The sequence below is a fragment of the Lissotriton helveticus genome, chromosome 8 (genome assembly GCF_964261635.1).
Source record: "Lissotriton helveticus chromosome 8, aLisHel1.1, whole genome shotgun sequence".
Lineage (NCBI taxonomy): Eukaryota > Metazoa > Chordata > Amphibia > Caudata > Salamandridae > Lissotriton > Lissotriton helveticus.
In genome coordinates, this window is record NC_136069.1 from 379,502,944 (window position 1) to 379,527,917 (window position 24,974).

General features: G+C 47.0%; 1 protein-coding gene across 2 annotated transcripts in view; it reads right to left on the minus strand.

Annotated features, from left to right (window-relative positions):
* SPART (spartin) overlaps positions 1 to 24,974 on the minus strand; it is a 343,637-nt gene that overhangs the window by 258,998 nt on the left and 59,665 nt on the right. For both annotated transcript variants that reach the window (XM_078657185.1, XM_078657184.1), the window contains exon 3: positions 320 to 517. In XM_078657185.1, the coding sequence (XP_078513311.1) occupies positions 320 to 517 (198 nt within the window). The remainder of the gene's footprint in view (positions 1 to 319; positions 518 to 24,974) is intronic.

Sequence of the window (24,974 nt, forward strand, 5' to 3'; positions counted from 1 at the left end):
AGGCAAAACCTATTGTATTTACCAATGCTTGTTATAATGGTTAACAGATTTGTCGAAATGGGATCAGAAATGAGATACGACCCTTTGTTGTTCTGACAACTCCATATGACTTATTTGGCAGTAAGGATTGTTTATACAGTAAACTAAGTTAAGGTCTATGCAGACATGTACATCCTATTGTGCACTTTTTAAAATAAGATGACAATGGTTTATTTAGCATATTCCGATAAAATTGACTGCAATAGAAAGTGTAGTTTGTTTATACCTTGGTTTATCGGCATCAGGCCTTCAAAGTTAAAGAAAAAACACTGTTCAGTACCTGGACTCTCAGGTCCGACATCTGACTTAAAAGGTCTTCAAAAAGTTCTCGGTCAGCAGCAGGAAGCTCTGCAGACAGTACGACTCCCACATAAGAGCCAACAACTTGAGACATCACGTCTGGAAACATGTACACTCCAGTGTTGTAACGCAGAACTGGTGACTGAGTACACATGAGAGGGTACAACCAATCGCAAACCTGAAAGAGACAAAGGTTACATAAGTTTAGAAGAAACGAGTGACGTTTCAGTGAAATATTATAGAACATCAAAGGTAGAAACTGCTTAACAAGATAACCAACTCTGACATCAAACTCTGCCACTGTGGTTTTTGGAATCACTTTCTTTCACGATAAGTGACCTTTACAGCTGCTGGTTCAAATGATCAATGACCTGCTGGAACGAACTATATGGTTAAATATATGCCAAAATCCTTAATGCGCTTTGCCTGGGACTGATAATAAAAGCATCGCAATTCTGGAGTCGGGAGTAATAAGTTAACAGGTAGGTAGAGTCAACCTTTGATCAAATAGCCAGCATCTGTGGAATATTTTATTGGTGCTCCATAAATAAGCCATTAAAAGCATCCAACACTTGCCTCCCCTCCCTGAAAAAACAATCTTGGTTTCTTAAGACAAAACTGCCAAAGATGAGTCACTAGTTCTGCGTAATAGCATCTTCATCAAATTGTGGTAATCCTTCACGGAAGCTTGTGGTGCGTGCCTCAATCTTCAGCCAGTTGCGGACATTGCTAAATATGTATACAACTCCCAGGCAATACAACCTAGCTGCTCCCAACAGATGACAAACAAATCCAACTCAATTATGAAAAGTTTTGCATATATGTTATGAAACCTCTTCAAACTGAACTTAGCTACAAAGCAGCAGAGGAATGATGTAGGTAGACAGGGAAGGGACAGAATCAGCTAATAACCCACATAAATTGTGCGAATAAACAGCCAAATACAGCTTAATTGTCTGTCTCGATTCTCCAAAAATACAGGTCTTACTCCTAGACCCAATTACTGTTCCTCTAACACCCTCCTCTTGGTGCAATTATTAGCTAGATTTCATTTTTGGGCACAAATCAAAAAAGTTACTTATCTTTGGTAATATCTTTTCTGGTAGAGAGACTTTCTAACTGCTGATTCTTCACCTAATAAATTTCCAGCAGGCACTGGACTGGATCCAGAAGTTTTGAAAGCAAATTCCTTGAATGCCGGTAGGTGGCATCTTGCACTTAGGTTCTGTAACAGCCTGAACAATGGGCCCACTATATCTCCGCGACCTCCATGTATTATTGTCAGTTTCTTTATGACCTTTGGCTACGATGCGGAGGCTAGAGAAATCCGAAAATGCCAGTGTGAAGATCTATAATTTTGGCATCTTAAAAAGGTGCTGTATTAGTCCATTGCACAGAATGGGAAGGAGGGTCAGTCGTTAAGGAATCTGCAGTAAAATAAAGAGTTTCTACCAGAAAAAGCTTACCAAAGGAAAGTAAGGATTAGTTACTTACCTGTAATCCTAGTTCTCATCCAGTGGTATACTCAAAGTAATAATCTGTGAAAAATCCCCGCCCACATGCGGGATCCCGGAGCATATAGAAAATACATATACATATATATACATATGTGAAACATATACATGCAGCCTAAAAATGTTTCCAACATGGCAAAAATGCCGAAAATACATAAGTTTGCATTGTAAAACACAATACCCTCCTTGCCCATATGGAAAAGAGGACATGCACTGAAAAATTGCATTCAGCAATGCTTTATTGCCAAAAGGAAAACTTGTAATTGCAGGCAGTTGCCTGTAGGCTGCATAGCAGAGCAATAATGAAACAAAGAAAAGACTGACACCTTGCCTTTAAGGCATCCAAGGGTTAGGGTACCATGCCTGTAAGACCTGCAGGAGACCCTATGCTCCCATCATGCACCACAGGTGACAGTTAGGTCAGTTCTTTTGAACGGTGCATTCTGTATAGACACCGGAGTATAAAAACAATTAATATAGAACAACTCCAGTAATGCTCGTCCGGGGAGGAGGGAGGGTTGTTTATGACTTTGATGAGCATACCCCTGGATGAGAACTAGGATTACAGGTAAGTAACTAATCCTTCTCATCCAGGGGATACTGATCAATAGTCATAATCTATGAATAGAGTAGAAAGCCCATACCCAGTACCTCGCGGGCAGGCAACAGAGTATACAGAACATGAAAAAATCATTACATTCAAATTGCAATCAGGCAAACAAATTCCGCAAGTAGGCCTGCCCAACCTGGGCATTGGCCTGTGCATCAGAATCTAGACAGTAATGGCGTGTGAAGGTAGGTACTGATCGCCATGTTGCTGCCTTACAGATTTCAGACATTGGAACATTGCGAAGGAGAGCTGTGGTAGAAGCTTTCCCTCTGGTAGAGTGTGCCTTAGGTTTGCCTTGTAATGTCTTGTTAGGTACCTGGTAGGATAAAGCTATACAAGAGACAATCCATCGAGAAATGGATATTTTAGATGCAGATAGACCAGTGTTAGTGGAACCATAGGTAATGAAAAGCCGGTCAGATTTCCCAAGTGTGCGAGTCTCGGCCAGGTAAAATTTCAGTACTCTCCGGAGATCTAAAGAATGCAATGATCTCTCAGGGGGAGTCGATGGTTTAGGAAAGAAGGTGGGCAGAGTAATAACCTGATTGATGTGAAAATTCAAGACTACCTTGGGAAGGAAGCTCGGATGAGTACGTAACATCACCCTATTGGCATGAAATACAGTATAAGGCTCCTTACAGCACAGCGCCTGAATCTCGCTCACCCTGCGGGCTGAAGTGATGGCTACTAAAAAAGCAGCCTTCCAGGTCAAATGCTGCAAAGAGGCCTTATGAATAGGCTCGAAAGGAGCACCCATCAGTTTAGTAAGAACAATGTTAAGTTCCCAAGGCGGAGAAGGGGATCTTACTGGAGGATAAACCTTCTCGAGTCCCTCCAGAAAGTCCTTGACCAGTGGCATTTGAAAGAATGACCCTTGGTCCGGAGACTTCATGTAAGCTGTAATTGCAGCCAGGTGAGCTCTGATGGAGGAATATTACAGGCCGGACTTCGCCAAGTATAACAGGTAGGGAAGGACTACTTGCTCCTGACCTTTGATTGCATCATAGGCGTTATCCTTGCACCACAGGTAAAACCTCTTCCATTTGAAGGCATAAGATTTCCTGGTGGAGGGTCTTTTTGCTTCCTTGAAAATACTCATACCATTTTGTCCACCATTTGATGGAGTCTCTGGCAGCCTGAGGAAGAGACACAGGATCATCCCAACGGCCTGACCGTTGCGTCCACTGATCTTCGAGGGACTGCTGCAGAGGCCGCATATGAAGTCTGGCATTGGGCACAATGAAGATGCATGCAGCCATCGACCCCAGCAGCGATGACACCTGCCTTGCTATAGGATGTGGAGCACTGAGAAGAGCTCGACCCTTGATCAGCATTGATGACAACCTCTCCTCCGAAGGACACACGCTTGCCCTTGCGGTGTCCAGGGAGGCGCCCAAGTAATGTATCTTCTGTGTCGGGTTGAGGACCGACTTCTTGTAGTTGTCTTGCAACCCCAGGGAGTGAAAATGTTGGGGACAGTAGTTGAGATGGCTCTGGACTAGTGAAGGTGAGGAACTCTTCAAGAGCCGGTGGGGGGGGGCGGAGCTAGCGCGCAACAGCAATGGCTGCCTGAGCCGAGAGCTCCCACGCTTCCACGACCATCCGGTCATTAATTCTGCTCACAGCCGTGTCCCCTAACCTGCGACACGTTTGATCCTAGCTCCGAAACGGGGAAGTGCACTTTATCCTGTTTGGGCCCTGCCGGCTGGGGCGCCGCTGCGGAGCCTATCGCGCGCCTGGGGCTGAGTTGTCCCTGCCCCATCGAAGAGCCGAGACGCTGGAGGAGGGCTGCGCTGCCTGCGGCGATTTCTACCGGCGGCCGGACCCTGTGGTGCATTCCTGTGGACCCCCGAGAGTGGTGATGAGATTGGTGGGGACCGCGTGAGGTGAGACGCGGTGACGCACTACTAGACTGCCCGGCTTCACTTGCGGAGCTGGGCCCTGCAGCCTTCACGGGAGCCGGCGGCCCGAGGAACTGAGCCTGGTGGGAGACTGCGGCCCATGACGGATCTCTGGCTGCACTATCTAAGAGAAAGGTCACGTGGCATTTCCCCGGACTGCCATGGAGAGACTGAGGGCACCGGCGTGGACGCTTGTGGCCTCGACCCCCCTCCCCCTTCCCGTGTGGCGTGAAGAGTGGGCGCGGGACTGCTGTACATAGTGTTGGCGGCGGCGGGAGGCGCGAGCCCCCCCCTCTGTTTGGGACTATTTTACGGACCCACTCCGCCTTTGGCCTGGACGTCTGGACAGTGGCTGCGCCTGTTGGAAGACTGCGTATAGCGCCAGAGGGAGCGCCTGTGTTTGAAGGCGGCGAGAAGCACCCTGTGTTGTGACGCATGGGCCACCAATTGACTCGCTGCCTACTGAGGTTGTGGCGGTAGGTAAGGCACCCATACTCTTACCTGAAGAAACCTTGTCCTGCGGGCCTGCTCCACACCAGTGCTGGGTGCGATTTGGAGAGATTTGGTACTCACAGACTTCCTGGCGATGCTATATGGTGGGGAGGCATTGCGGGTCCTACCCGACATATTGACTGTCAGAGGCTTGTGGTCTGTGTGCGGAGCTGAGAGCCAGGTCGAGAGTGGATTGGCGTGGCTGCAGAACTAGTGGGCTCCTCTCGCACCTATTAGTGGGATTGAGGACGCTCGGGCCGCTATGGGCCTTCCGGACAAATCGCAACCTAAATTGACTTTTAGCAACAGAGGCTCCAAGCCCAGCGATCCTCCGCCGAGCACAGAAAGCGACGGAGCGAGATCTGCGGGAGATGAGGCCGCGGCGGAACCGGATATTCCCACCATCTTGTTGGCTATGGAAAAGAACCTGCAGGGCGGTATCACCTTCCTTGGAACAAAGATGGATGCCCTCACATATCGCATGGACCGGATGGCGGAACGACTCGACAAGCACGCTGAACGCCTGGACATGTCTGAACGTCGCATTGGTGAGGTGGAAGAGGCTCAGACGACACTGGACGCTGATCATAAGCAGCTGGGTAGGGTGCTTCAAATCTTGCAGGACAAAGGCGGAGGACTTAGAGGCGCGGTCTCGCAGATGCAACATACAAATCACGGGCCAGCCAGAAGGCACCTCAACGGGCAACATGGAACAATTTGTTGAGGCCCTATTGAAAAAACTGCTGGGGGACAAAGCCTTTTCGGTAATGTTCGTTGTAGAGAGCGCATCGCACTCTTGGCCGAGACCCAAACCTGGAGCCCCGCCACGCCCTATTGTTGCTAAGCTACTCAATTATAGAGACCGAGATACGGCATTGAAACTTGCACGTGAGAAACAGCCACTGACTTACGAGTGGTCCACACTATCTCTTTTTCCGGACTTTGCAGCGTGGGTGCTAGAAGCACGGCGTCAGTTTGTGCCAACGAAGCGCCAACTTCGGGAGCTAGGGGTCGACTACGCCATGCTGTACCCAGCTAAGCTAAGAGTCAACAGGGAGGGGAGGTCCACGATCTTCACGGATCCACGGGCGCTACAGAAGGCCATGAAAGACTGGCGCAGAGACATGTGGCAATCAACGGAAGACGGACGCTCTGATGACCCTGCGGAACTCTCACTGAGTGATCAGGACTGAACTTGTTGTCTGTGGCTAGCTGGGTTATTCACCGGCTCATGACGCTCACACCCTTGGGGGCCTCTCATCGGGGTTCATTCTGCAGATATGGCTGTTGGGGGCTGGGGACTCAGTGGTACCCAATACGAGCTTGTCACAATGGACCACCAGCTGTAAGTGGGGCGTGGGGGGGATTGCTACTACAGTTGATACTCCCTTAAAGTGATAATACTGGGATTGGCCCTGTTGTAATGCAGTAAATACAATGATTTGAGGCGGACTGCTGCTCCCTGGTAATCTACTGGAGCAAGGCGCCCGGATGGAGTGCTCGATAAATTTGGACTTTGATCTTGACATGAAATGGGACCGGCAATAATAGGGTGTTATAATATAAGTTATATGCCATTTTTGGGGCTTAATCACGTTAACTGGGGACATATGCTGTGACTGTTGTTTCTGTATTGGGGGCAGGGGGGCTGCAGCAAGTTGCACTGATTGATATAGTTATATAATTGTTGTGAGCGTGCTACCTACGACCCTGTGTGTTTACCGCACCTGGTTGAGGTCCCTCAGATTGGAGGTACTTATGTATTTTTGACTTCTTTTTGTATTTTTAAACTTTGCGTTAACTTATGAGCGAGTGAGAGGAGGGTAGTGGGCGGAAGGGAGGGTTGGATAGTCTGGGGGGGGGGAACTGGGACGCGGCCGTGTTGGGGTTGGGCAGGCGTGGGTGGGAGCAGGGGAGGAGACACGGGTTGGCTACCTGCTGCCGTTTACGGGAGTAGCGGGTAGTATGGACGCTGTTGATTTGCATTTGCGTTTTATTGTTGAGAGCACGGCACGAAGGACACAGGAACTAATGACCTGGACAGATTCATTTGATTACTTCTACACACTATGCCCCCTGACATGACACAGCAAACAAGTGACACTCAAGTCAAGTCAAGTTAGAATTTGTATAGCGCACTACTCACCCAGAGGGTCTCAAGGCGCTTGAGGGGGGGGGTGGGGTGGGGGGGGGAGCGTTACTTATCGAATATCCAAGTTTTGAGTTGTTTTCTGAAGGAGAGGTGGTTCTGTGTAAGGCGGAGGTAGGTGTGGAGAGAGTTCCAGGTCTTGGCCGCTAAGTAGGAGAAGGATCTTCCTCCCATGGTGGATCTTTGGATGCGTGGAATCGCGGCGAGGGATTGATTGGACGATCGTAGTTGGCGGGTGGGGTGTAGAAGGTCAGGCGCGTGTTGAGGTATTTGGGTCCTAGGTCGTAGAGGGATTTGTGTGCGTGGGTGAGTAGACGGAACGTTATTCTCTTGTTGACGGGGAGCCAGTGGAGGTCTCTCAGGTGACCGGATATGCGAGCTTGGCGGGGGATGTCTAGGATAAGTCTGGCTGAGGCGTTCTCAATGCGTTGGAGTTTTTTCTGTAATTTGGCTGTTGTTCGGGCGTAAAGGGTGTTTCCGTAGTCCAGTCGGCTTGTGACAAGTGCTTGGGTGACTGTGTTTCTTGTTTCGGTGGGGATCCAGCGGAAGATTTTTTTGAGCATACGTAGGATGTTAAAGCATGATGATGAGATGGCGTTGACTTGTCTGGTCATCGAGAGGGAGGAGTCCAGGATGAAGCCCAGGTTACGTGCGTGGTCCGTTGGTCCACTGATACCATCACACTTCTAACATGGAATGTGCGGGGACTGAATGACTACAGGAAGGTCAGGCGGGTTTTGCAGTATCTCTTGAGTCATGCGATTGATATTGCGCTATTGCAAGAGACACATTTGCGCCCTGATAGCCCGACGTTTAACTATAGGGGACTGCATCATCACATACATGCTGCTGGTTTTACCTCACACGCACATGGAGTCCTCACATGGGTGAACCCTAAGGCCTCATTGACACTGACGCCAGTTGCTACGGACCCGGAGGGGCGATATATCATTACGAGATGTGTCGGTAAAGGCATGACTTTGCATATAGTCATTCATATGGTCCGCATTTTGACTGTCCTTCCTTTTATCTTACCCTGGCCTCTAAGGTACGAGACCTTTGCGGGGAACATGTTTTGTGGGGGGGTGATTTTAATATGGTAAGACAGCCTGCGCTGGACAGGTCGGATGGCCCTGAACGCCGTCCTTCTGCCTCTGCCCGGGTCTTGGACGCAGAGATGACACGACTGGGACTGCAGGACGTGTGAAGGACAAGGTGCCCGACGCAAGGGGGGTATACTCACTATTCAGCACAACATAACATTCACACACGTATTGATTATTGGTTTTTGACCTCACCTCTCCTCTCCATGGTACAGTCGTTTAGGACGATGCCCCGCACATATTCTGACCATTCCCCGGCACTTGTCACACTCAAATCACTGACGAGACACCTCCCCCCTTCACCTGGCGTCTCCCTCCATACGCATTACTGGACGCTGCTTTTCGGGAGGAATTAGCGGCAGCTGCTAAGGAGTTTTTTGATAAGAATGTGGGCTCGGTGGACTCCTTTCTCACAGTGTGGGAAGCCTTTAAAGCTTATATGCGTGGACTTGCCATCTCTTAACACGCGGGTGTTCTCAAATCGATACGTGCTCGCCTGTCCCTACTGGAGAATAGACTAAAAGACATTGAAGCGCGTCGGATGTGAGACTCCGGGCCGGAGTTGACTCGGGAATTGGCTCAAACTATACGTGAATATCACGAGGAGGCGGATGCTGAGGTGAAGCACCTGGGGAAGTATGCCATTGCCAGATCATATGGCGAGGGGGAGCGCCCGGGGGCGGTGTTGGTGCGCCTTGCAAAGCAGCGTAGGAATTGAGTGGCGACGCCTATGATGAGAACCTCAGACTCGGGGGAGTTACTGACTGCTGCACAGGTAGCGTCCCGCTTTTGTGATTATTATGCAGCACTGTACACCTTCAGGAGGCCGGCTTCGGAGGAACGTATCTTAGACTACTTAACACATATACAGCTCCCCGGGCTGACTGATACACATCGGCAGTTTCTGGTTCGCCCGTTTGAGCGGGAGGAGGTAGTATGGGCGTTGTCCTCAATGAAGGCTGGTAGTGCCCCGGGCAGCAATGGCTTCCGGCCTCTTTCTACAAAACATATTCTGAGTTATTGATACCCAAATTGTGGACGCTAGTTGAGGAAATGGCGGAAGTGGAGGAAATGCCACCAACGGCGCGGGAAGCTATTTTTGTAGCCATACTTAAACCTGGGAAACCCCCTGATGATTGCGCTTTCTTTAGGCCGCTACCACTGCTTAACGTTGATGCAAAGATATTTGCGAAAATCCCTGCGAACCGCCTCAGTCCGCTGATCCCTAAGCTTGTAGCACCCGAAGCAGGCGGGTTTTGTGCCCAACCGCAACCTGACTTATAACATACGGACTGTGCTTGCGGCATTCCAACACACGCGCCAGGACGTACCTGCAGTGGCGGTCTTCCTGGACATGGAAAAGGCCTTTGATTCGGTCGAATGGCCTTTCCTCCGCCTAGTGTTGCGTCGCATGGGGGTAGGTGACCTTTTTATACAGCTTCTGAATACGCTTTATGCCTCACCAACGGCGAGGGTCCGCATAGGCTCGCTCACGACCGAGCCCTTTTCTATTGAACGCAGGTACCCGGCAGGGTTGCCCCCCTTCCCCCCTGTTGTATGCAATAGTAGCGGAACCTCTTGCCTGCGCTTTGCGCGAATATCACAGTCACCGGGGTTTACGATTCCCCGCGTACAATATAATAGTGTCCACATATGTGGACGATACTCTGCTGTATATGCGGTAACCAGAGGACAACCTTTCGACAGAGTTAAGAGAAGTGGTACTGTTTGGCTCGCTCTCGGGGATACACGTCAATTGGGGCAAGACCATAATGTTCCCCCTTACTCCCGCCACCAAGAGAGTTGATACGGATGACCCCATTCAGTGGACTACTGACTCGGTCCGCTACCTGGGTATCAAGTTACACACAAACTTCGACGTGGTCCTCAGGGAGAATTATGGGACGGAGATCTCTCAGTTAGGAGATGACGTGAATAAATGGATTGGACTTCCCTTGTCCTTGATAGGCTTCATATCATTGCTGAAAATGATAGTCCTTCCCCGCTTTCAATTCCTCTTTAGTAACATCCCTAGGGTCTTGTCGGGAGCGTTCTTTAGACAGCTGCACGCTCTGGTGCTCCGACTGGCGTGGGCGGGGAAACAGCCCAGGGTGGCATGGGACATTCTCATCCACCCTTACGAGGACGGTGGCCTACATGCTCCGGACTTTGAATTGTACTACCAAGCTGCTCAGGGTGCGCACGCGTACGGCTGGATGCACGGCCCGACCGATGCGCCGCACTTGCAGATTGAAGCAATGGTGGTAGCCGGCTCTGTTGTCGCGACCTAGAGATCGTCGTACGGGCATCCTAGACCCTATGAATGTAGTGACGCATGCCTGGCATCACCTTATGGACGCAAAGGCTTGCTCTCTGCTGTATGCCCCTGGAGCAAAATTGGCCTGGTGCTCGTGTCTCAGTCCTTGTAGGGATAAAGGAGTGCGGACGGCCATGGCCGACTTGAACCTCGTTGATATTGGCGATTTATTCGTGAATAATAGTGCTTGTGCCTGGGACGACTTGAGTCCGCCAGAAGACGTTGGAACCTTGCTTCTCCCGCGATTTCAGTACCACAGGGTGCGACATGCCTTGAAGGAGCTGCTTGGCAAGAACATGGCAGAGCCCCAAACGGTCTTGACATATGACTATGTGGTCACTGCTAAGACGCAGTCCAAATTAATTACGAACCTCTACCGTATCACCCTAGCTGAACGGACGGCGAGTTATGCTAAGCCACGACTAGCTTGGTAGACTGACTTGGCCATTGACCTCCCTGAGGTCAAGTGGAAATATTGCTGTGCTAACGTTCGGAGGGTGTCACTCAACGGCCGCCATCGGCTACTGCACTTTAAATTCCTTAATAGGGTTTACTATACCCCTGAGCGTCTGTTCAGATACGACTTACGAGAGAGAGCCCTAGTTGCGAGAGATGTAGGGCGCAGACTGCCGACTTTTTGCATCTGGCCTGGCTGTTCCCGAAAGTGGCAGACTTTTGGCATGCGATATATGATGAGGTGAACAGAGTCACTGATCTGTCACTGATCCCATCTCCATTATTGGCATTGCTGGGGTATTCTAAGGACATAGCGCCGGCAAGACGGAGACTGGTGGATATGGCCTTCTTAGTCGCCAGGCGTTGCGTCGCGTTCACCTGAATGCGAAGGCCGACTCCGACGCTAGCTCGCTGGTCTAATGACATGTTATATTGTTGCACACAAACGGAGCAGTATAGTGAGCTACTGCCACCCCGCAGCCGCCCCAAAAATTACTGGCCGCTGTACCTGGAGAGGAGACCTGTACAGGGTGAAGGCGATCGGGAAGGGACTCCCGTAGTTTTGGAGACGTAGGGCGCCAGTGGGGACACATTAACACTCACTGACGGGGAGACCTTGGTGGGCTGAACTCGACAGGAGGCTTTTACTGTGTGCTGCGAGGAGTACTGATGGGGTCTTGGGAGAAGAAATGTACTGAATGGGTATGTAAAACGCTGTATGAGTTTTAAGTTATTGATTATTGTGTCCATGACAAAAGGTAATTGCGCTATTATGGTCCTGTATTGTGCTCTACGTTTGTATGTTGCTGAAATGCCAATAAACAAATAAAACATTTTTTTTTTTTTTTTAAACAACTCTTCAAGAGCCAATCGTCTAGGTAGGGATAGACGAAGATTTTCCGCTTGTGGAGGAAGGCAGCTACCACCGACATGGAGAACATTCAGGGGTGGATTTGAGCCAGAACGGAAGTGCTCAGAACTGATAGTGCTGTTGAGACACCTGGAACCTGAGGAATTTGCGATGCTTCACTGAAACAGGAACATGAAAGTAAGCGTCCTGCAGGTCGATGGCACATATCAGTCCCCCTCGGGAAGATGTGGGAATATCTGGCGCAGGGCTGGCATCCGAAATGTCTCTTTCCTTATAAACCGGTTCAGCAGACGCAGGTCGAGAATGGGTCTGTACTCTTTGGCTACTCATCGTTTTTGGACCAGGAAGTACCGTGAGTATACCCCTTGGTTTCGTTGAAGAAGAGGGACCTCTTCTATGGCTTTCTTGGAGAGAAGGGTATACACCTTGCCTTCTAACAGTTGTTTGTGTTGTTGAGGAAGGCACTTTAATTGTGGAGGCACTTGAGAAGGGAGAGGACTTGAACCTTAGTAAGTAACCATGCTGCACAATATTCAGCACCCATCTGTCTCTTGTTATGGTTTCCCACTCTTGCAGGTGAAAAACAATACTCCCTCCTACCGGAGTGGCAAACGGGTGCGGAGGAAGCAATGCCTCACTGCTTTGGAGGCTGCTTGGAGGATGGCTGTTTGTTGCTCCCCCTTCCTTTACTAGGACGCTTCTGTTGGAATTGAGACCACTGCTGGTTTTGGGAGGACCATTGAGGGGTTTGAACCCTCTGCTGGAAGGGGCGCTTGTCATATTGAAGGAAGCATTCGCGAAACTCCTTCCGCTTCTCCAGTCCAACTGCTTTGACTGTGTCCAGCTCGGTCTTCATTTTTTTCATCTCCTCATCAGCATGAGATCCGAATAAGGAGGATCCGTTAAAAGGCAGATTGAGGATCCTTTTCTGGGCGTCCACTTTTAGGCCTGTGAGGCGCAACCATGCTGAGCACCGCAAGCAGATGCCGTGTGGATAGCCATGCGCTGCAAGGTCTGAGGCGTGCGCAGCAACGCTGATGACCTGGTTTGCTACTAAACCACTCCCCTGTAGGATCTCTTGGAAGTCCTGCCGATCTTCTTTGGGCAGTTTGTCAGTAAACCGAGCCAGAGTCCCAAAGAGACTGGTCGTAACGCCCTAAAAGGGCTGAGGCACTTGCTATTTTCATAGATGATGCAAACGTGCTACACATCTTCCTGCCACCAGAGTCCATTTGCTTGCTGTCCTTTTCCGGAGGAACTGAAGCGGACGAGGCTGCGGAGTGTGCTTTCCTGGCGGCTGCCACAATGACTGAGTCCACCAGAGGATCAGCCCTAAGGAACAAAGTGTCTTGGTCTGGAGCCTTGTACTTCTTTTGCGATTCTTGAGGGTACTCACCTCACTGTGGCAGGGGTGAGGAACGTGACCATAGCTGGTTCTAGAAAGCCGGGCACCAGAGGTAGCAGAGGCCTGGGAGCTGTACGATTGTGCAATGTCTAAACAATTACTGAAGTCGTGACCACGGGAGTATACAAACTGATATTCAGTTTCTTAGCTCCTCTGCAAAGCACGTCAGAGAAAGTCCCAATGTCATCGACGGGAGACACCCTTGAAGGTGGAGTAGATGACAGGGTGCTGAGTAGTCTCGGACGGAAGGCTTAGTAGAAGAAGACCAGGTGGATGATCTTCTGCGCCTCCTCTTGTGTGTAGGATCGTGGTGGGAGCTGTGACGACCCCTTGACCGTGATCGGCGTGTGGAAGGCGACCTTGGTCGTTTGGAAGGCGACTTTGATGGTTTGTCAGGAGCGCCTCTCTCAGGGTCTCTTGAGGTTCTAGAGGGAGAATATGTCTGCGAGTAGTCAAAGCCCGGACTTCTGCGGTCGACTGTCCCTCTGACATCCTTCAGCCACCGTGGCGACAGTCCAAAAGCCTGCTTTTCGACAGCCCTTGGAGATCTCTCTGGAGAAATCTGAACAATATTCAGCCCTGGGGATCCAGACCTCTTCAATGACCGCTGCAGGGTTGTCCCTCTACGCCAAACGCCTCGCCGTTGATACTGTCTGAGTCACCATCGCCGTCGATTTATGCAGCGATCTACCAGTCCTCGACATTGGTTTCAACATCGATCTATGCGGCGATCTGCTGTCAGGACGTCGTCCTGTCTTCGACGTAGGTCTCGATGTCGACCGCCTGCGGTGATGGGGGGACGTAGACATCGACCTCACATGGCGTCTTGATGACGTCGATCTCCTCGACGTCGAATGCCATGACCTCAACGACGTTAGACGTCGACAGTCTGTCCACTCGCGGCATGGTCTTAAACGGCCAGTCTCTCGACACCGACCCTCTCGAGGGTGGCGGAGAATGCCTCGACGTCGATGGAAGCCTCGACGTCGACAGGGCGGTAACCGTTCTCTCAGTACCCACAGCCTTCGAGCCCGAAGTGCTGTGCCTCAACGCTGACTTACTGGCACGCGGCGGAGGGTCTCGACGTCTAGACGATGACATGTCTCTCTTCTTCCTGGAATCAGGGGAGGTGAAACAACGCCGTTTTCGATGTTGCTTGCTGGAAGAGGAGGCTCTGATGTCTCCATGCCCAACCCATTGATGGCTTCTATTTCTCTCCAACTGGGCATGAAGCTTGATGCACTCTCTGTCACGCAGAGTCCTTTTAGAAAACTTCTGGCAATGGTAACACAGGTCAGGGTTGTGTGAAGAAGGAAGACACACAATACACACTGAGTGTGGGTCTGACAGTGCCATTTTCTTGCCACAGGAAGGACAATTCCGAAATAAAGCAGGCATTTTGACTGGAAAACATTTGGAAAAAAACAGAAAACCAGTAGAATAAACCTCTAGGTATCAAGAAATGTCGAATTTTCCAATAAAATATCGAATCTATCAATTTCAGTAAAAGAAACTGAAGAGCTCAAACTACAGGATCCTCTCAGAAGGAGCCAGATAAAAGAACTGACCTGTCACCTGTGGTGCATGATGGGAGCAGAGGGTCTCCTGCAGGTCTTAAAGGCACGGTACCCTAACCCTTGGAAGCCTTAAAGGCAAGGTGTCAGTCTTTTCTTTGTTTCATTATTGCTCTGCTATGCAGCCTAAAGGCAACTGCCTGCAATTACAAGTTTTCCTTGTGGCAATAAAGCATTGCTGAAAGCAACTTTTCAGTGCATGGGCTAGGAGGGTATTGTGTTTTACAGTGCAAACGTATGCATTTTGGCATTTTTGCCATGTTAGAAACATTTTTAGGCTGCATGTATATGTTTCACATATGTATATATAGAAGACGTCCTGTCCACCGAAACCTTATCCACGTCTGAACAACAAGCACAGATCTCCCAAATCCAAGGACAAAATCACGGACTCCCACACAACATAAGTGGGTGAAGCAGTGCAATTTATTCAGGCAGAAAATAACACGGGAGCTGTGCCCTCCATGACGCTCCTCCTAGGGAGCCTGATCACATATGTATGTATATATATATATATATATATATATATATATATATATATATATATATATATATATATGTATTTTCTATCATCTCCGGGATCCCGCATGTGGGTGGGGATTATTCATAGGTTGTGACTATTGAGGAGTATCCCCTAGATGAGAACTTGTTCTTCTGATGGAACCTTCTTACATTATAAATAGATACCAAATCAATAACTCCCCAGGTGGTTGGTCTGTGGAATGAATCAGCCAGGCAGATGTGCAAGACTGACCTGCCACGCACCAGCACGGTGGTAGCTGCCTTTCCTCTGGTGAAATGAGCATGTAAGCATTCTGGGGGAAGCTTCTTGGCTGGCCCATAGCAGATCTCTTATTATTATTATTATACAGCTTATAGAGCGCCTGCTTACTCCAACGGAGTGTCCCCACGCTAGAACGCCAAATTAGTACCCAACAGCTGGACCAGAACCACCCACCCACCCAGCAGCCAGAGCCCCCCAAGGAACAGCTACAGAAGGCCTATTTCCGGCCACCAGGAGGATAGTGGAATAGCCACATCTTAAGTTTTTCCCGAAACAGAGGCTCCGACGGACACATTGTTAAGTCAGCATGGAGGTCATTCAGGCCTTTGCGGCAAGGAAGCCGAAGGAACTCCCACCAGCCCGAACCTTAGGCACAATCAACTTTGCCGTGCCCAAGGACCTTAGGCAACATGCAGGTCTATAGGCGGTAAGAAGTGGGTGCAAAAAGCTAGGACGTTTCCTATTGAAGATCCTATGGCTGAAACACACGGTCTTAAAGGTGACTCTGGCCTGTATGGGAAGCCAATGTAATGTCCTCAAGGCCTCCCCCACCGAAGCCGGTCTAGGGATGTTCAGAATTAGGCGAGCTGCAGCATTCTGAACCTTCTGCAGGATGTTCAGATTTTTGGGGGTCACCCCTAGGTACAAGATGTTGCAGTAATCTAGAAGGGATGTAACAAGGGCCTGTATAATGGTACATCTAGCATCTAATGGGAGAAGATCCAGGATTTTTTGCAGCATCCTAAGAATGCCAAAACAGGCACCTGCCACCGCTGATATCTGTTCAGAGTATGAAATGGAGTCATTGAACCATACTCTATTCTTGACCTTGGTCCTAGGTGTCAGAGACGGTCCCAGCTCCTCCGGCCACGTCAGTTGTGACCCAAGAGTAGGCTGCTTACCGACTACCATCACCTCGTCTTACCCGCATTGAGCTGCAAACAGCTGAGCTTCTTCCAATTGGCAAGGTCCTCCAGGCAAACCTTGAACTTGGCAGCCATTCCTGCCTCCTTTTGCTCCAGGGTGACAATCAACTGTGTGTCATCAGCATATGACACCAGTTTTACCCCATGTCTCAACACAATATCTGCCATGGGGCGCATATAGAACCTGGAAGGATCTATTCTCCAGAAAATGTTTAATCCATCTCCATATCACTACACCGACCCAGGCCTCCCCCAACCGTTCCAAAAGAAGGCCGTGGGAGACTGTGTCAAAAGCGGCACTCCGGTCTAGAAGGATCAAAGCAGTAGTTCTTCCCTCATCGGCAGCAGTTTTTAAGGCCTCTGAAGCGAGAAGAAGGGCCGACTCAGTACTATGTCGAGGTCTAAACCCTGACTGTGTTTCATGGGGTACTTGTCTCTCTTCCAGGAATAAGGACAGTTGACTATTAAGATGCTTCTCTGCGATTTTTGCCACGTAGGGTAGTAAAGATATAGGTCACAGGTTTTCTGAGAGAGCGTGGTCTAGGGAAGGTTTCTTTAACAATGGCACCACCAAGGCATGCTTCCAATTACTAGGAACCTCACCTGAACTAAATACAGGTTCAGGAGCTTGGTGAGAACCGGAGCAATTACTTCTTTCCCTAGCCCCTCATATATTGGGGGGGGGGGGGGAAATCGGGTCCAAGGGCGACCCAGATTTAATTGCCTCCATGAGTTTAAGAACCTCGCTTACTCCAGGCGGGTGAAAAATAAAACTGTTCTTAATTCCTAAATCATCTATTACAGGAGCCGGGATGTGATTTCTGCTACTTTCAGGGAAGGAAGCGTACATTTTATCAATTTTGCTCATAAAAAAAGTCTGCAACCTTATTGCAATAATCAGTAGAAGTTGGCATTGTAGCTGTCACATGATCTAAAGAGGACAGTTCTTTCATTACATTGAAGATATTCTTGGTGGAATTTTTTGCTGCTTCAATGTACTCAATATAAAACTCCCTCCGTACTCTCCTAATATGTTGATGATACAGCTTGAGAGCAGCCAAGTATAGCACCCTATTCTCATTAAGATAGTTCCCCCTCCATCGGTGTTCAATGCGCTTACAATCAGTTTTTAGGAGAGCCAGTTCCACCCAAAACCATTTCGCGGAAGGAGTTCTGCAGGTACTTCTACCTGGTTTCAGGGGTATAATGGAATCAACTGCCTCCTTGATCCAAAGAGAAACTTGCCCCTCAGCTGTTTGTACTTAAGTCCCTAAAACTGGGATACTTGACACCAGCTTGTCCCCAAAGGCAACAATACTTAACTCATCCCATTTCCGAACCATAAAGGGCACAGAACACTTTCCAGAATTGCAGGGGGCCTTTCTAGTGTCAGTGAGCGTGAAAGGGAGGACAAAGTGGTCAGACCATACTATAGGCACAGGTAGCCGAGCTTCTACCTGGGCACTGTTAGTTAAAATGTTGTCAAGCGTATGAACTTTATTGTGTGTAGAGGTATTAACCAGGTGTGTTAGACCCATCGCCTGTAACCCTTGAATCAGCTCCTTGAATTCTCTGTGATCTTTATCCTCCAAATGAAGATTCAGATCCCAAAACATAATAAAGTTAGGATAGCGGATAGTATTATTATTAAAACAATCTGTTGAGAGATGGTGCTCTTTATTTCTCCTCTCAGCTTTTTGGCTCGAGAGAAGCTCAAAAGAAGTTGGTCATCAAATCAATGTTCTCTGTTTCAATCGATTAAAATAACAGAGGGCTCTATTAGGACAAAGATGGTTAGCTGCTCATCTTTCTCGGATTTACCAGATAGTGGGTAGAAAGATTGCAAGGCAATGGATTATTCTAAGTGGAAGGTGTAACTTCCTTTGGCACAAAGCCACGTTTGTCTGGAAATAAATAAGTTTAAGTTGCTGAATGGACAAAGCCTGAAGTACACTCACTCGTGCAGAGGTGAAAGCGATGAGGAACACCAACTTTATGGTTGAAAGGCATATAGGACAGCTGTACATTGGTTTAAATTGGGTAAGACAGCAGCATTACAAAAGATGTAGGTGGCAACATGTGGATTAACCCTTTCATGAAACACATCACAACTAGTGATTTAAAAATGAATGGCTAATCTGGTAAGTACAGGAAGGCCAACAGGTAACCCTCAATTGTCGCCACAGCAAGTCATTGCTGGGCTGAGGAGAGACAAACCAATATAACGTCAGACAACTTTGCTTGTAAAGGCTAAATGTCCCAGGAGGAATACCAGACAACAAACGTTTCCCAGCGCCCTGCATATACAGTTTTGGTGGAAGGATGCCTGGCTGCCGGGATATCACCAACTACTTTGGGAGCAAGATCAAAAGCCACCAATTGTCGCCATTTAATCTCCACGCGTGGAGGTGTAGAATGTACAGACTTGGCCCTACTGTTGCGAAAGGAGGTCTTCCCCAAGGGGCAGCTGAATCAAAGGATAAATGTTCATGGCTTGATGGCATGGGTCCCACTCTAATCTAGTCCGGAGTCACAAGAATGGATTGGGCCCGGTCTTTCTCGATTTCTTTTTATACTTTGGGCATGAGAGGTAGGCGCTGAAAAGTGTACTGGAGTCTCACGCTCCAGTTCAGGCAGAAGACATTTCCGAGGGAGAACGGTCTTGAGAACTCCAACGAGTGCTCTCTGCAGGGGCGAACAAATCAAACAAAGGTTCCCCCATTGTTTGAAGACACCCCTTACCACCTTAGAGTGAAACTGGCACTCCTGATCCACTAGGCAAAGTTGGCTGAGTTTGTCCACTCTGAAGTTTAAGATCCTGTCAGATGTTAGGTGCTCAGAGAGATGCACTGAGCATCCAGCCACTTCCATAGATGTAGAACCTCTTGATGCAGGACCCACAACCCTACACCGCCCTGTTTGTGGCACTGTGGAAACTAGCGGCAATGGCTGTTTGCATCAGCTGAAGCCATTTTGTTGTAAGCAGCCATTTTAGTTAGCCATGTGCTCGCCATGTGCTTTCTACCTCTTTACTGTTGCCCGCTCTTGTATTTCACTTGCGTCAGGAACTATATTTATCTCCTTCAGTGCTGAGCCAGAGCACTGCACATGCTCAGAAATGCCTAGCTGGTAGAATGCACCTGCTCTTAGAGTAACTGAGGCTATTTTACCTGATGTCAGCAACTCTGTTACTCCTCCTACTTTGTTGACTAAGTATTTTCTGTTAGTCCTTATATGTGTAATAACTTTTCATGTGCACACTTGTACATCCTCTTTGTGAGTCTACATGCTAACTCAGCTATAAACTGGGCATAAAAGACACAGGGTGTCTGTACTCTATTGACTGCCTCCTACAGTGGCCTGAGGGTACCGTATTGACGCAGTCTCCCTCATGTGAGGTTAATAAACTTCTTATTGTAATATTCAAGCTTCTGTGCCAATCTCTTCTTTGTCGGTTTAAGGACCAGGTGCATCAGTGAACCCCTAAAAAGGTTTATTTTTCTACAAATTGGCGCCCGAACGTGAACCTCATCGGAGACGCTGCCATGCAAGAGTGTGGTCATGACGGAGTGCAGGAATCCACGGAGGAAGGTACCCCTGCGTGAGGAGACCCTTTGTCTTTGCAGACAGATGTGTTCTCAGGTTTTCCTGATCTAACCCTCTAGGTGATGGCCGCTCCCGACAGATCTTTAGCGCGAGTATTTCAAAACGTCCGTTAGGTCACTCAGAACTTGGCAGTTGGAAGCTGGAGACTTTGGTTTGGTAAGGTTGCTGTAGCAACACTTTTGTCTGGATTAGCTTAGCCAAGATTCTGGTTTGTTTGTTTATTTGCTGCAGCAAATGAAGGCAGGTAATGAGGAGACTTTTCGCGAATTTTTTAAATCTTGAACGGTACAATATGTAAGTACCATTTAGTTATAATATTATATATGCTATAATATTTTTAGCATGCCTCCTCTTAGCACACTTTGTAGAAAGTTTTGCTGTCTTGGAGGTACCAATATGGATTTAGAAAGTACTCAGCTGATTCCCCTAGAAGGGATACCTAAATAGGTTTACGTACATTAAATATGGTATTTCATCCATGATGACTAGTACACTATGGAACAAATATATATATAAAAAGGATCCTGATCTGCGCACTTAGTAAAATTCATAAATGGTGATATGGAGCACTTTTGATTGTTCTGCCAGCCCAACTGGCAATTTGATGCATTTTGGAAAAGGTCTGAGGCTCGAGCCTGTTGGTTTTTCTAACATGGCAGTCTTCTGGCTGTCTATTTGTCTTGGTGCAATCTCTGTACTCTTTTTTTGGAAGTCCTGTCATTTGTAAATATGACTTACAATTGGTACTTACAAATGGTTTGGTTTGAGTACAGTCTTTGGGGTGTCTCTTGCTTTTGTCCTAAGTGTAGATTTGTGGGTTAATTGTGTTTTTTTGAGTGTCTATGTGGTTTGTGAAGTACTTGTTACAATGTGTAGTGACTATGTTGTTTGTGTGAGAATGGCTTGCTTTAACAAGCAGCGTTATGTGTTCGGAGTGTATGGCCCCCTTCTTGAACATGTCTGGAATGAGCTCAGTTTGGTTTGTTGTCGCTATTGTGTTATGCAAATGTCATTGAAAGAATTACATTTTAAAATTCAAGGAATGAATTATATAACACATGCTAAATAGCTGCACGCTACCATTAAAACTGAAATAGTAACAAAGTATAGCTGTGTAAATATTGCCACAATGGCAAAGTAATATTAGAATTAACACTCAATAGGAAAAAATAGGCATTATAGAAAGAAAAGAAAAACGAATTTGTGTGCTTTGCATTACTAGGAGTCAATGTAAAATGTTACAGCATTATCCTTCGATATTAATATTGAAAGGTATTTACATTGTCTGAGTAATTGGTTGCTCCTAAAATAGAGGGTGCCTCTTTTTTACATTACAACACAATAAATTTGTACAGGCTTGAAAAGCCTGGGTTTTAAATAGACCGCACTGAGCTCATTCCCTGTGCTAAAAAAAAAGCTTTTGAACAGCTGTTCAAAACTGTTTGTACCGAAGGAAGCTGTCTGAACAGCAGAGGTTAGAAATGGTTTGCAAACCTCTTGAGAACATTACAATACAGCAAATGGTTTTTCTTCTGAAAAAGGCGTAGAAGTTGAGGCCTGCTGGTCGTAAAGCACAGCTGAGTAAACACATGGCTATGCCCAGCCACAAGCTACAGATCAAACTGTTCGAACTAGGTTTTAAACTAGTACAGCATGAAGGCACATGCATTAACAACTACTGATTTTTTAAAGTTAGAAATACAGTTTCTTTTGGATAAAAGAGAAAGGATTCATAGTAGGGACTTTCTTTCTTGTTGCTTTTTTACATAAGCACATCTTTGGTTCAGATGGCAAAATGAAAGCCATGAGGCTTGCTTTTCATATGTGGAAACATTAAAAGAGTTAGTGAATATTATTTTTTTTAAAAAGGACTAAACAAAAAAAATGTATGATCTTTATTATGTCTAATAATCCTACTGTGAAAAATATATAAGCTCCTAGCATAAAAGTTGAAAATGAGCAGCACTTTACCACAATGTGGGGAGTGAAATGTGAAATTTCACTTTACCAAGGCATATAAAAACGTATTTTATAAGGGTGTACCATATACATTTCTGACTCCCCCCCACCCCTGGGATATCTAGGGGAGGCCCTGGGGGTCCCTATTATGCCAAAATATTGTAAGTTATTAATTTTTAAGTGTCCCTACCACCAAAGTCGAGTTTGGGTACAATTTACCTTTTAAAGGCAGACCTGGCACCCAGGGCTGTTTTCAAACTGATCTCAGGCTTCAGCAGTAAGTGCAGAAAACGCAGCGGGCCTCTAAACTGCTAGAAAGCATACTACACACTGCACACAAATAAAAAGAAGTATTAAAAAAACAGTAGAAGTTAGATCCTACCTTTTAAATATCAGGTTGGACGTCCCTCAGTAATGCTTCTCGAGAGATACTTTCAAATGTGATCGCTGCATGAAAATAGCCTTGCACAGACATGGGACAGCAGGTTTAAGGGGCAGAGGTCGAGTTCTGAATTTAGCAGACCAGCAAAATGCCCACATAGGAGGGGTTTTCGAATAGGTTTGCTTTGGCACTTCGACCAGTGAAAAGATTCTGAAGTAAGGGATGACAGCGCAAAGAGAAAGAGAAGCTTTGCTTATTATTTTTGGCAAAAGACCAGGCAGGTTTTGCACAGTCATAAGAAGCAAAGGAAAGGCAGTAACATATGTGGGCCCTGTGCAGAGCATAGCTTTGCCATATATATAAAAATAATGCTTTTAGTTTAAAGATGACTGTGCAAGGGCTACAATAAGGAGGCAATGACATTCAGTTTGCATTCATTCGCCCTCATGTTACACTAGTACAATTGCTAAAGGAATTGGTAGTTGGTTATTAATGTTTTCTAGCTAGCTCAGGTAAATATTGTCGACAGGAGGTCACTTGTTTTCAGGTTACCTACTGTTGAATGGGGGAGGAGATTAGGGAGATTAGCTCCTGGGCAAATTAAAGGTAACTAAAATTAAGTAACACATTGACATTTTTCTTGATTTATGTGCTCTTTCTCATTCTCTCTTGAGCCTTTCTAAGCTGTCTAGGAACTGCCATGAGATGTTTAATTGGCTATTCAGTAATACGGTTTTAAAATTGTTAGAATTAATAAAATGAATAAAAAATACGCCATGTTACTACCCATCCTGTCTGACGAAATGATGAGAGGATGAGTGGTCTAAGTTGCTGTACCTTATTTGACCTTTAAGGGGAACTATATGTGGGTAGTTTTTGTTCTAAAATTCTCAGGTGAAAACACCATTATTGTTTATGTTATTCTCATGCTACATATAGTTTTGCAAAGGCATTACTAGTCTCTTATTAGTCTGTGTAATTGAGCTGACAGCCCTCATTAGAGCTGGTGAATAGGTTTTTAAAAAAAAAATGACGTTACATAGTCCAGACCTCAGAAAACATTTTGAAGTAAAAAATTGCTTTATAGGAGTTTGTTTGCCACAATAGGTTCTGCTGCAGAGATTCATGTACCCACTATGTTGAGGTTTTGTTAGTTATTTATGTAATAAGAATCCCTGTTAAATAAGCAGTTGTAGATTTTCCTGCTGCGCCTATAACATAAGATCATGGTCCGAAGCGTAAAATCTAGGTGTTTTTACATTAGAACAATCATTATAGAAGTCCACAGTCCTGTACAAGTAGTGAAAGGTTATGACTTATGAAACACAAGCTTGTTAAGACAAGAAGCACAAAAGAATGCTTGTTCTAAAAATTCCCTTTCTGGAGGTTCTTCAGAAGAATAATATAGGAATACACAAATGTAAGGATTCAGAGTATGTCCGTATTATTTTTCTTTTTTCCCTCAGAATTTAGTAAATAAACATAGACTTCCTTGGCTGCTTCAAATAGTGTAACGTTTTACTCTTGTCAGTTCACCAAAAAGTTCCTTTTATACTCGCTAATAGGTCCAGGTTTTTTTTTTACTCTAAGATAAATGAAGTGGTTCTTGGATGCCTTGCTAATGTATGGGGCGCCCCAAGCCAAAAGAAGTATTTTGGAAATAGAGTATCCTCTCTGTTGATAGATTGTTTGTATGCCTTGTCTAAAGATCTTTGTTCTGTCCACCAATAGATATCTGCTGCCTTACAACCGTTGCCAGAGGGGCCCGAACATCAGATCCAGTCTGGGGAGTCAGCACCAGTTCAGCTTGAAGCCAAGGTGAAGAGAACCAGCATAGGCGTAGCTGGCAACTATAACAGCAGTAAAAGTGGAAGACTTGAAGAAGTGTGTACCCCTGCTACTGTCTTGGGGGAAAGATGGGGTCACAAATCAGGATGGAGAATTCTTTGCGTGGATCAAGTTTTTGATGCCCAGCTGAGAGAGTCACAGACCGACAAGGAAGGCAAGGAGGCTTTTGCTTGAGGTGACCCCCTTTAAAACAAGGGTTGCTTCAGATATCCCAGCATCAGGCCTCTGAGTCCTGGTCCCCAAGTGAATGCAAGTCTGCACCTCTGTTTCTTGATCAAGAGGTGCCTGAGCATGATGGGTACAATCTGTGGCCCCGACAAAAGAGCAGTGCGCCAGCGGAGCAATACAGGAGTTAAGAAAGGACTTCAGTTCAGGGTACAGGTGCTGTGGCTTTGGTGCCGGTTAGATTAAAGTGAAGAAAACTGGAGCACTGCCTGAGACATTTGCCCCGGAGGGTGATCGCCCTATCCTGAAAGAAGAAACTTTTCCTTAAAACTGGGCTGTGATTGTTTTCTTGAGTTGCAGGTTGTGCAGCTCCACCGTTGGAAAATAACTTTTAATAACCGATAGAAACCTGCCTGTGAGGCTCAGATTGTACAGCGGTTTCTATTCTATAAGTACTTTTTAGCAATGTACCCTTTTGGTCGTCCCATTTTTGAGGTGGAGCAGTCCTTTGCGGCTCCTCGTCCTAATTCCCATGGCCCCGTTTGGTTTCCTGGTCCCCTGAAGCAAAAATTG